This window comes from Notolepis coatsorum, assembly GCF_963971535.1.
Source record: "Notolepis coatsorum genome assembly, chromosome: 10".
NCBI lineage: Eukaryota > Metazoa > Chordata > Actinopteri > Aulopiformes > Paralepididae > Notolepis > Notolepis coatsorum.
This window is the reverse complement of record NC_140174.1, coordinates 33290559-33302686: the sequence shown is the minus strand read 5'-3', so window position 1 is coordinate 33302686 and position 12128 is coordinate 33290559. Positions and strand designations below refer to the sequence as shown.

Below are 12128 nucleotides of genomic sequence, written 5' to 3'. Positions count from 1 at the left end.
ATTTGCGACACACAGGTGGCTGAGTTTTAGAAGAAGTACAGAGGAATATAGTCAAAGTCCAACGAGTTAACTGTAGATAAAAAAAAAAAAAAAACGTTTTTGAGCAAAGTCTACAGAGTCCTCATTGCCGGCCTGTCATAGTTGTGGACAGTCTAGACTCCTTTACTCTATTATATCACAATGTTATTCCATGTAATTGTATGTCGTGGTTGAGGCTACACACAGTCCTCATTCCAGGAGATCAAAACTTGTGTGTGAGTGTTTAGGACACAAAATGGACACAAAATGGACATGTGTTAGTTTGTTTCAAAAGCATTGTCACTCGTCAGATTGTTCTCCCACTGACCTTCAGCCCCATTCTCAAATTATTTGTTGTTGTATCCTATATAGGCTGGTGAATAGCTCTTTTGGATTCTGGTGGGTAGCTGATGGATGGGTGGGTCTAACGAGTCATTATCTATAATTATTCTGAATGTCTCATCCACTGGCTCCTCCAGAGTGCACACCCCGAGTCCTGGGGAAGGAAAGGAAGTCACTGCAATAACCTCGCCCTCTTTCCTTGGTCCTCCAGAGCTTGGCATTAACATGGTAATGTCCCTAATTTCGGCATAAGTAAACATTTGTGTGTGTGTGTGTGTGTTCATGTTCGTTCACACATGCTAATTTACAGGACCAACGGGGCCGTCATCAAGGGCTTTGAGGAGGACGTGGGGTCGCGGACCACCCACTACACCTTCTCCACCAACACCCTGAGGAACTCCATGAGGAGCTACGCTCGTCTGGGCTACAGCGGCCCCCCTGTGTCTAAGGTCAGACCTTTACTTAAAGTCCTGGTTTCCTAAATTATGGGTCAGGACCTCTGACCTATATTGGGACCCAAACTGGGTCACAGGCTTTTACTCTGGTGGGTGCCCACATGACAACAGAATAATAATAATAATAATAATAATAATAATAATAATAATAATAATAATAATAATAATAATAATAATAATAATAATAATAATAATAATAATAAATTCAATTTGTAACACACTTTATATTAGTGACAATCTCTACAGGAGTGCTATAGGAGATAAAGATACAAAATAAAATGAATAAAAACAATTAAAATGAATAAAACGACCAATGAAATGGAAGAAACATGCAGATCAAAATAAAATAAAAAAATTAATAAAAGAATAATTCGGGCAAATGCCTTGTTAACACATTGACTGCCACGCTTCTATCCATCAATGTATGATCACTGCCACCAGTCTAAGCCTATGGAGATATTCACCTTCTTTGCAGCGCTATAACTTTTTAAATTGTATTGCTAAATTGACATTACTATGGCCCATTCAACATCGATTATCTATCGTTCAGGATGTAGGAACGTTATACTTTTTCATTCATAGATTCTTCCAAAAATAGCTTCTAGAATATAAGTATGGTATGTTTTTATCGTTTTCTGCAGTAATTCATAGAACGTGAGTTATAGGCATAAACGCATACCGTAATTCCTCTAATAGTAACCCCGGCTTGTATTTGTTTCAACTGTAGCTGATACCAGGCTTGTATTAGGAGGAGGCATGTATAAGAGAGAGGCCTATATTTCTAATTTTCAAACAGATCATAATGAATAAATCAACATTTTGTGTCAGTTTGAACCCAGTAAAATGTACTGGGTTAAATTTATTGAAACCAAGTACTGTATGAAATACGGTAGTAAACAGTGCAATTACAGGTGGTCAAAAAAAGTAAAATAAAGTAAAATAGTGCAATCACAATACTGGTATAATAATAATAATAATAATAATAATAATAATAATAATAATAATAATAATAATAATAATAATAATAATAACTTTGTTTTATACAATTCTGAGGTAGGCTTACTCTCTTGGTAAACATTAACACCATACCATTATATGGTATTTACTGCACAGCCAGGCCAGCATATACATGAAACCCGGCTTGTATTAGGAGGCCGGCTTATAATTGCTTAGCTCAACAGCGCACCCGGTCATTAATAGAGACCCGGCTTTTAATTGAATACCGGTTACTATTAGAGGAATTACGGTATATAGATTATCAACTGCCGTTTATTGCCGATACATGCTATATAAAAAAATTCAATGGTACATGATCGTATACGTTATGATTCATCATGCGCGGATGAAAGGGGGGGGTCGTTTATAATTCCATGATCGTCAGTAAATGCTTTATGTAGTATGGGTGATATATTGATCAGAGCGGTTTGCATTGAAAAGAATAAACAATCAAGCTGAAAGTAACGTTACTGTCCCCTTACCGTTCACCGATGAGACTGGAGGAAAAAGATCCCACTTATTTGACGTCGATCGACTAGATCCATTTCCGGTTTATATGGCGCAATAAACGCCCCAAATCATATCGATTATTGAGTTATGGCAGCGATCCATTGCACGCCAGTGTGTGTCTATAGTCCCGCAACGATATGTGACTGCCGGACGGATTTCCCAGATGCACCGAGATCACCAGATGCACTTCCGGTTGTAACTCGCCCGATCATCCACCAGGCGGCGGTATTGAGGCGTTGCACTGTTGTGCAGAGTCCCACTGTATCAGCAGAGGCTGGATGGAATTATGAATGCCATGGCGAAAAAATTAAATATGATCTCAATAACGTCGTACAGCGTGGTTTGGCAGAATTCGCATGACCAGCAAACCCGTCGTAAGCCGTTTTTGGCGGTCAATGTGTTAAAAAGAAATGTTTTTAGGCCCCTTTTAAAAAACCTCAATGTACTGTGGTGCTCTCAGATGGTCAGGGAGGGCATTCCACAGCCGAGGAGCAGCTGAGCAGAAGGTGTGTCCTGTGTATGGGTTGGAGTGTGTTTGAGTGTCCAGAGTGGAGGGAGCGGGTGGAGGTCGGGGGAGCGATGAGTTCCTTTAGATAGGAGGGGGCGTTGCTGTGGATGCACTGATGGGTGAGGAGGGAGACCTTGTATTCAACCTGAAGGAGACAGGGAGCCAGTGTAGGGAATGGAGTATGGGTGTGATGTGTTAATATTTCCGCACTCTCATCAGGATCCTAGCAGCACAGTTTTGAATGTACTGGAGCTTCTGGATGCTCTTGCTAGGGATCCTGATGAGCAGTGCATTGCAGTAGTCAAGCATTGAGGGGACAAAGGCGTGAATGAGTTTTTCCGCATCTGGCAGGGTGAGTGTGGGACAGAGTCTGGCTATATTTCTAAGGTGGAAGAATGAGGTTTTGCACAGGTGCTTAATGTGGGAGTCAAAGGTCAGGTGGGGGTACATTTTTATGCCCAGGTTAGTGATTACAGGTGAGAGGGGGAGGTGTGTGTGTATTGTATAGTAATAAATAAATAAATAAAAGGAAGGAATGAATTTGGGGGCGCCTGGGTGGTATAGAGGGCTAAGCACTCACCTACCACTGTAGAGACCTGGGTTCAATTCCCAGCATTAGTACCTCCGACTTGGTCGTCTCTACGCACACAATTGTTTGCTGGGGTATGATTCCTGGTCGTTGCAATGGCGACTCCTACTGGTCAGTTGGGGCACCTGTTCCGTAGGGAGCGGATCTGGGGGAGATGGCGTGTTGCGCTCTCACAGTGAAACTCCTAGCCTTTCAGAAGTAGGACGGAGCCAATATATGAAGAAAGAGATGAGGTCTGGAGCGCACAGTCAAACAGTAGTAATATGTTATACCTGGGTTCCACAGCAAGAAAAAACATCTCATTTGACGTCCCTGGTTTGAAAAGTTGAAGAACCCATCTATACTATTCAGATTCGGAAAGGTCTTTATTGCCAAGTAGTTTGCACATACAATTTGATTTGGTCGTTTGGTGCGACATTAACAGACAGACAATTAAGGTAGAATAAAATAAAAGGCAGAATAAAATGGAATATAAACAAAATAAAAGTACAATATAATTATAAAATGAAATAGGCCAGGGCGCGTGAACACTTAAAGGGGAACTCCACTTTTTTTGGAAATTAGCTTATTTAACATCTTCCCTGGAGTTGGACAAGAAGATGCATACCTTTTTTGTCTCTGTGCGTGCATTTTAGCTTTGGGAATAGACGCTCCGTTAGCATAGCTTAGCTTCATCACTGGAAGTGAGGCAGGACAGTAGCCTTACAGTGCCTTACAGTGTATTGCAAGGTCTGACATTGACCAAACTTGATATGCATGACCTTGGTGGGCTCTAGGTCAACTCCTGAAAAGGGGGTCAATGTCAGACTTTGCAATCAAAAGTTAGGGGGCTAATAACCCTTGCCATAATTTCAGTGCGCCCCCTAACTTTTGATTGCAAGGTCTGACATTGACCCCCTTTTCAGGAGTTGACCTAGAGCCCACCAAGGTCATGCATATCAAGTTTGGTCAATGTCAGACCTTGCAATACACTGTAAGGCACTGTAAGGCTACTGTCCTGCCTCACTTCCAGTGATGAAGCTAAGCTATGCTAACGGAGCGTCTATTCCCAAAGCTAAAATGCACGCACAGAGACAAAAAAGGTATGCATCTTCTTGTCTAACTCCAGGGAAGATGTTAAATAAGCTAATTTCCAAAAAAAGTGGAGTTCCCCTTTAAGGCAACACACTTGTGCTTCCGCGTTTCTCTGATTGGCCAACTGACCCCACGTGACGCTACGGCTCGTTTCCCCCCTACGCCGGCAACGCGCGCATGCGCATTTTCGTTTTGACGGCACTCAAACGCCAAGCGAGGCTGCTCGCGGAAATAGGCTGCTCGCGGAAATGTAATGTTATGTTCGAATCCGCAGAATACGCATTTATCAAAACAACATATTTATCAAAACAACTACCAGATTCACTCATAACGTTATTTTGCGTGACAACACAGCCCAGCTGTCAGAAACTGTACATTGAGGGGTGATTCAAACCCCCTCAATGTGCAGTTTCTGACGGCTGTGCTGTGTTGTCACGCGAAATAACGTTGTAATGTAGTTAATCAATCAATCATGTAACTTACTGTACCTCTGCTTTGGCTGGCCTACAGCACAGCAGGTAATACATTAACAACACCCTACTGTACCTCTGCGCTGGCTTGCACGTTGTATGTACCTCTAGTCTGCACTGGCTTGCACGTTGTAATGTAGTTAATCAATCAATCATGTAACCTACTGTACCTGTGCTTTTACTGTACCTCTGCTTTGGCCTACAGCACAGCAGGTAATGTAGTTAATCAGTCCGCAGCCTCCACTGATGTACAGTGATTCAAACCCCCTCAATGTGCAGTTTCTGACAGCTGTGCTATGTTGTCACGCGAAATAACGTTATGAATAAAAATGCGAAATAACATTATATAACGTTGCGTTATATAACGTTACAATGTACAGTTTCTGACAGCTGGGCTGTGTTGTCACGCGAAATAACGTTACGAGTGAATCTGGTAGTTGTTTTGATAAATATGTTGTTTTGATAAATCACTGATTCTTGAGAGTCGGGACAAAACATGTCTTACATATAAAAGTCTAATTTATATAAAAAATAAAGAAATTAATAATGATTGACATACTCACAAAGTTCAATCTAAAGGTATTGTGTATACTGATATATATTTTAGCACATATATTTGTTTTTTGGGGGATATTTGTTTAAATGTATAATCTGTGGTTAGAAGCTCCCATGTTAATTTTCTTGTCCTCAGCAAGGGTCACATTATTGACCAGCCCAAAAAAGCTTGAAAAACCTCTCCACTTGTGAAAACATACATATCAAATCAAGGATAAGGGTTATAAATGTATAAAACAATGCATGCCATGAAACTCAAATAATATTTTCCATAGAAATCTGCCTATCAAAGTTGTGTCCTCAGTTTATGTCAACTCCGTCAGACTTTTTCATAAACCTAATTAAATCAGGCAATAGCATGGCCAGCTCTATCCCTGAGGACCCCCTTTCCTTACCCTGCCTGTGGTGAATGCAACACTACCACACATGGTAGACCTGGTAAATTTGATACTTTTTGATATTTTAGACAAACAATGTCAATATTCCTATGGTCACAGCTGGAACATGTCAACACCATCTCTCCGTTATTATACTTTAAAAAAACAATAGTGGATTGAATTCAAGTGTTTCAGTGAGATTATTAAGACAGCTAGCAACTGCCAAAAAACTAGCTAGCTGCAGTGCACAATACAGGCTTGGAGGTAAAATGTCTGCCTTTTTGTCAACTCCGTTAGACGTCAACTCCATCAGATTTTGTGTCTGACGGAGTTGACGTGTAAGCTGACGGAGTTGACAAATCCATCAATAACCTCATAATATGCTATTATTATACTATTTTTGAACATGGTAAAGGATTTAAATGTTATTTCAGAGTTGTATCTGCACAGAAGTGTGCATATAATAGCATGCATTACAATACACTTCTGACTTTTAGAGCATGGGCAGGCTGTGGTCTGCTTTTTGAATAATTGTCTTACTTTCCCAGCACATGTGTTAATACATAAATATAAATATATCACTTGTATACGTGGTTGATTGATTGATGTAAAATGTCATAACCCAGTAGGGATACAAGACAGAAGAAAACAGTTATTCTTGTTCTTATACTGTTTACTTAGATCATCAGAGCAAAGGTGAACGGTGGTAAACTGTGGATATTTCATCTTAATATCTTTAAAATAATTCTTAATATAGGACTGGTCCATGTGTGTCTACTGTAGATTGCTACATCATCCTTTATCTGACTCTTTCCATCCATAGTGTAATACATTATGGTATGGAGTGATCAACAGGATAATATTTTGCTAGTCAGTTGTCTCAATCTTATCAGTTGTCACAAGTGTAGAGTTCAAGAAAAATCAGGATCAGATAAAAATCAGATCAGGATAAGATAGCAATGCCAGACAGTGCAGGGAGTCTCTCAGACAGGAAAAGCAACGAAGTAAAATGCGAAAAAGACATTCAAGAGAAATAAAAACTATGAAAGAGAATATTACAAATGTAACAAAGCAACGAAACAACCTGATAAAAACAATAATGCGCAGAAAAAAGGCTACAAATACATCACCACTGGACTCTCCAGGCACGGAAACAAAGAAGATGCTATCAGGAAGCAAAGTAAGGAATCCGAAAATCCAAAAGGCCCTTCTATTCCACAACATCCCCAGAAGAGGGCTGAAGACAAACAAACAAACTCCTGGCCCACAGCGCCAAAAACCAGCACTGAATGTGTCATCAGGCACGATTCTTAAAAAGTATTGTCTTCTTCAACAAATTAAAGAGTTAGGGTTAACCTACAAGTTAATGAGAGAAAAGGAGCAGCCTCAGAAAAACATTAATACAGGGTATAACACAGACTGTTCAGGATTTCTTCCTGAACTATGCACGTGTGACGACAGATAAGACTGACACAATCACCAGGAACAAGATCAAGCGGCAGATAATGATCCTGCTAGACTCCATGCTCAACCTCCACACTGAATTCCAGATTAAGAACCCCACTTTAAAGCTGAGCTATTCTTCATTCTGTGCTCTGAGGCCCTTCTATGTCACAGCACCAAAAGCATCTGATCGGACGACATGTCTGTGTCAAATACATGAAAATGCATGCTTAATGCTCGAGGTCCTTAAAATGTCTGGTGTTGTGAAGTCAAACAAACTGGATGACAGTTTTCAATTAGTTTGTTGCTCTCCAGCAAGTGAGGCCTGCCTTCTTCGCGCCTGCTCACGATGTCTAAACAAAGGTACAGTTACAACCCAAGAGCAAGACAAAATCGATGTTCAATGGAGGCAGTGGGAGAGAGTTCAAGAAGACACACGCAATGGAATCGACATCAACACTAAGCTCGTCGAACACCGAGGCAGCCTTTCAGAGCTCATCAAACTCTATGAGCAAAAACTCAGAAAGGAAACCACAACACGTGTGTTCAGTGCGAAACCAGTCAAAAGAATACAGCAACACAATTGAGTTCTGTGATAAGAGTACAGCAATCGTCCATGTTGACTTTTCAGAATCCTGGAAATTCAAATATAAAGCTGAAGTTCAGGCCTGCCATTTCGGACAAAATCTGCCACAGATAACTCTCCATACCAGAATGTATTACACTAAGGGTGGGAAAGGCAGGGTTTTGCACACTGTCAGAGTCAAAGAGACGGGATGCTGCAGCAATCTGGACACAAATGGATCCAGTCCTAAAAGATATCAAGACAAGGTTACCACCGTGCACTTCCAAGCAAACAAGAACAAGATGAACTTTTTTCTTCTGGGGTTTGAAAGGACAACGCAGAACTTCTTCCCCACTTCTCATGGTAAGGGCGCACCAGACGGCATTGGCGGAACAGTAAAAAGAACAGCTGACAACCTGGTCCTGAGAGGAAATGATGTGACGGATGGACACATATTCTTCAAAAAGGTCTCAAACAGTCTGAATGGTGTTCAGCTGTACCACATTGTGGAAGAAGACATGCAAAGATACGACACACTTCTCATGAATCCTCTCAAACCGGTTCCCTCAACAAGACAAATACACCAGATCATCGCACATAAGGACAGGATCCACAACAGACAACTATCCTGCTTTTGCAGCGAGATGTTGGATTGCCAGTGCTTCTGCCCAGCTACCTCCTATTACCATGGCAACCCAGGAGAACAGCAGAGTGATACACGGAGGGCAAGGAAGAAGAGACCTCTGGCCATGTTGTGGGAGGAGATGAAAAATGAGATGGAATAGGGTATGGAGATGGAAGATGTAATTGAGGAGTTGGACGAAGAACCTTTGAAAGGTCCTGAGGGTACAGTGACAGTAACGACTGTTAGCAGCCTTAGTAATGGAGACTGGTTAGCAGTAGTATTATGATGACCACTGGTGGCTAGCCAAGACCATCGATGTGGATAATGAGCAACAAGATGTGAAAGTGGAACTTCTGCATCCCCATGGTCCAACAGAAAAGGTTCAGCCCAAATGTGGCAAGAAGGATGTCTGTTTCTGCCCAGTTCAAGACATCATAGTGAAACTAATTAGAAATGCAGAAGGAAAGGAAGAGAAGTGGGTGAGAAAGTGGAGATCAGGAAGTGGTGTAGAGGAGGTAGATGAAAACAGGGACGAGAAGAAGGGGTCCTGTTCTCCATTACTGTTTTTGTTGTTGGAAACGGTGCATTTTGTAATAGTTGGAAACAGTGTATGTAAGGTTTGTTGTTTATTACAATTGAGTTAACAAAATGTTCAGTATAAGACAAGGAGTTATTAGTTCTTATTATTGTCACTTCCATCTTTTTTAAAAATTGAGCAGAGATGCAAATCCAATTTTGTCAACTCCGTCAGTTTCTCGTCAACACCGTCAGATCATTGTCAACACCGTCCGATGTTTATTTTTGTTAATCTTGGGGAAAATACAAATTGCTTCTTCAGTTTATGTTGTTTAAGTAATAAAGTAGCATTAGATCTTCATCCTCTTGTGTCTTATTTACTTAATGATATTTTTTTTATCATATCAAAATTAAAAACAAAGTTTGAAAATGCTAATATTTCTAACACTGGGTTTTCAGAATAGTGTGAAATTACACCTGAGGTTTATATATTATATTTTATTGCATACCAGAGTAACTAAACACTATTACAACATACTTCAGAACTTTAGATTCTTGTTGGACTGGAATAATTAGAATTATATACTTTTTTGTGTGTCTGACGGAGTTAACACAAATCAAGTTTCAAAACATGTGAATTTGTTGAAAATGTTTTTCTATGTAGAGCCCGCACCTTTACATGGTTAAATAGCTCAGACCTTTCTCTACATGAATATATAACTCTAATCAATATAGTATGTATTCTCAAAATATAATATTTAAAAAGTGTTTTGTCCCGACTCCCAAGAATCAGTGAAATGCGTATTCTGCGGATTCGAACATAACATTACATTTCCGCGAGCAGCCTATTTCCGCGAGCAGCCTCGCTTGGCGTTTGAGAAGAGAGACTCGTCACTCGTTGGAGGCACGCCTCCGGCGTAGGGAACGAGCGTAGAGCGGCTGGTATTCACGAAGGAGGCCGCTGGCCAATCAGAGAAACGCGGAAGCACAAGTGCGTTGCCTTAAGTGTTCACGCGGCCAGGGCTGTACAATTGTGCACGGTGTAGTCGAGTATATACACTAATTCGAATAAAAATAAAACAATATTTAACAGGGCTGTGCATGCAATTGAGCAGTATTGTGCAAAAAGTATGAACAGTTTTGAGTGTATCTATAAATATATAGTCCAGGAAAGGTGTGTTAACACTTTGGTTGCCTAAGGTTAAATTAATGATATACCATAGATTGCCAGCGCTATTTGTCTATGGAGAAAGTCCCCTTCTTTGCAGGGCTATAACTTTTTAAATTCTATTGCTACATTGCCATTATTAGGGCCCATTCAAAGTCCTATATGTATTGTTCATTGTGTAGCAACGTTAAACTTTTTCATTCACATATTCATAGTAAAGTATGGTCTAATGTATACGTATGTTTTCATCTCTTTCTGCAGCTTTCTCCAGAACGTGATATATAGCCCCAAATGCATTATATTGATGATGAAATACAGTTTGATGGCAATCAGCGCGATATAAAAAATTCCAACTAGACGTACTTCTAGAAGTTACTACACGTCATCTGATGTTGACCGGATGGGCGAGGGGGCGTTTATAATTCCGTGGGCAGCGTTATACCAATCATCTAATGTGGGTCAAATGTTGATAATATCAGTTATTATCGAAGAAGGTAACGTTACACGCTGAAACTCACCCCAGTCTCCGCGCGCCGTTGGGTGATCATCGTCGAGTAGACATTTTATCATTATGGGATATATTTTTACCCGGTCCATCTCCAGCTTGTATAATGGTATATACGTCCAAATCATGTTGTTTATTGAGTTATTGGCAATCGATCACCGTGTAGCGTAGTGTTGTCACGATACTGGAATTTCGACTTCGATACGATACCTTGAAAAGTATCGATACTTCGATACCATTTCGATATCAAAAAAAAAAAGAAAAAAAATATTATATATATATATATATATTTTTTTTTTTTTTTTAAACAAATTTAGCTTTTGTTGCTGGTTGATTCTCCTCAGCTTCTCTCTGGTACTATAAGATAAGATAAATATAACACTTTTAAAACCCTTTGTTTATCTTTAGATCACACATTTAAAAAGAACTGTTCATCTCACTTCAATCATTTTTATTGCAGATGCAGAAGTTAGAACATAGTATTTTCTCAAGCAGACAGATGTAAACACTCACTGTAATCTGTGTTGCATGTACCTGACAAACTGAACTGTTTGTATTACAGTTGGTAACAGTTTTGATAAAGATAACAGGGCGAGGGCTATATGTGTAACATATATAACTTCACAACAGCAAAATTACTAGTACTAGTAGTAGTAAACAATAATTAAAACTTTTTTTTGCATTAGTGAAAACAATAAGGACACATTCAAAAGGCAGGGTAAGAAAAAAGTGCAATCTTATGCATTTTCAAGTCAAGTTCTTCTTAGGTAGTGCATTACCTTCTCATACCATTACACCTACTAATACCACCTTCTCATACCTTCTCATACAACCTTCTAATACCTTCTCATACCACCTTCTCATACCACCTACTAATACCTTCTCATACCACCTTCTAATACCTTCTCATTACACCTACTAATACCTTCTCATACCACCTTCTAATACCTTCTCATACCACCTTCTAATACCTTCTAATACCTTCTCATTACACCTACTAATACCTTCTCATACCACCTTCTCATACCTTCTCATACCACCTACTAATACCTTCTCATACCACCTTCTAATACCTTCTCATACCACCTTCTCATACCTTCTCATACCACCTAGTCCTACACCTACTAATACCTTCTCATACCAACTTCTAATACCTTCATACCACCTACTAATACCTTCTCATACCACCTTCTAATACCTTCTCATACCACCTTCTCATACCTTCTACATTACCTAGTGATACACATAAAGCATAAGAGCCGTGGAAGGCTCGCCGTCGTCGGGTAGAGTAATCCAATATACAGGTCCAGTCGCTCTTGACCCGGAGCTCCTCGGATGCAATCACCACTAGGGGTCTGACCAGCCTGGATAAGCGTCCAGATAACGTCAGGAACGATGGGGGTACTGATAAC

The 12128-nt window shown here is 40.1% G+C and overlaps 1 protein-coding gene across 1 annotated transcript in view; it reads left to right on the top strand.

The window, feature by feature from the left end:
- st6galnac (ST6 (alpha-N-acetyl-neuraminyl-2,3-beta-galactosyl-1,3)-N-acetylgalactosaminide alpha-2,6-sialyltransferase) overlaps window positions 1-12128 on the top strand; it is a 38283-nt gene that overhangs the window by 15151 nt on the left and 11004 nt on the right. Inside the window, exon 6 of the mRNA XM_084323612.1 lies at window positions 671-809. Within this exon, the coding sequence (XP_084179738.1) occupies window positions 671-809 (139 nt within the window). The remainder of the gene's footprint in view (window positions 1-670; window positions 810-12128) is intronic.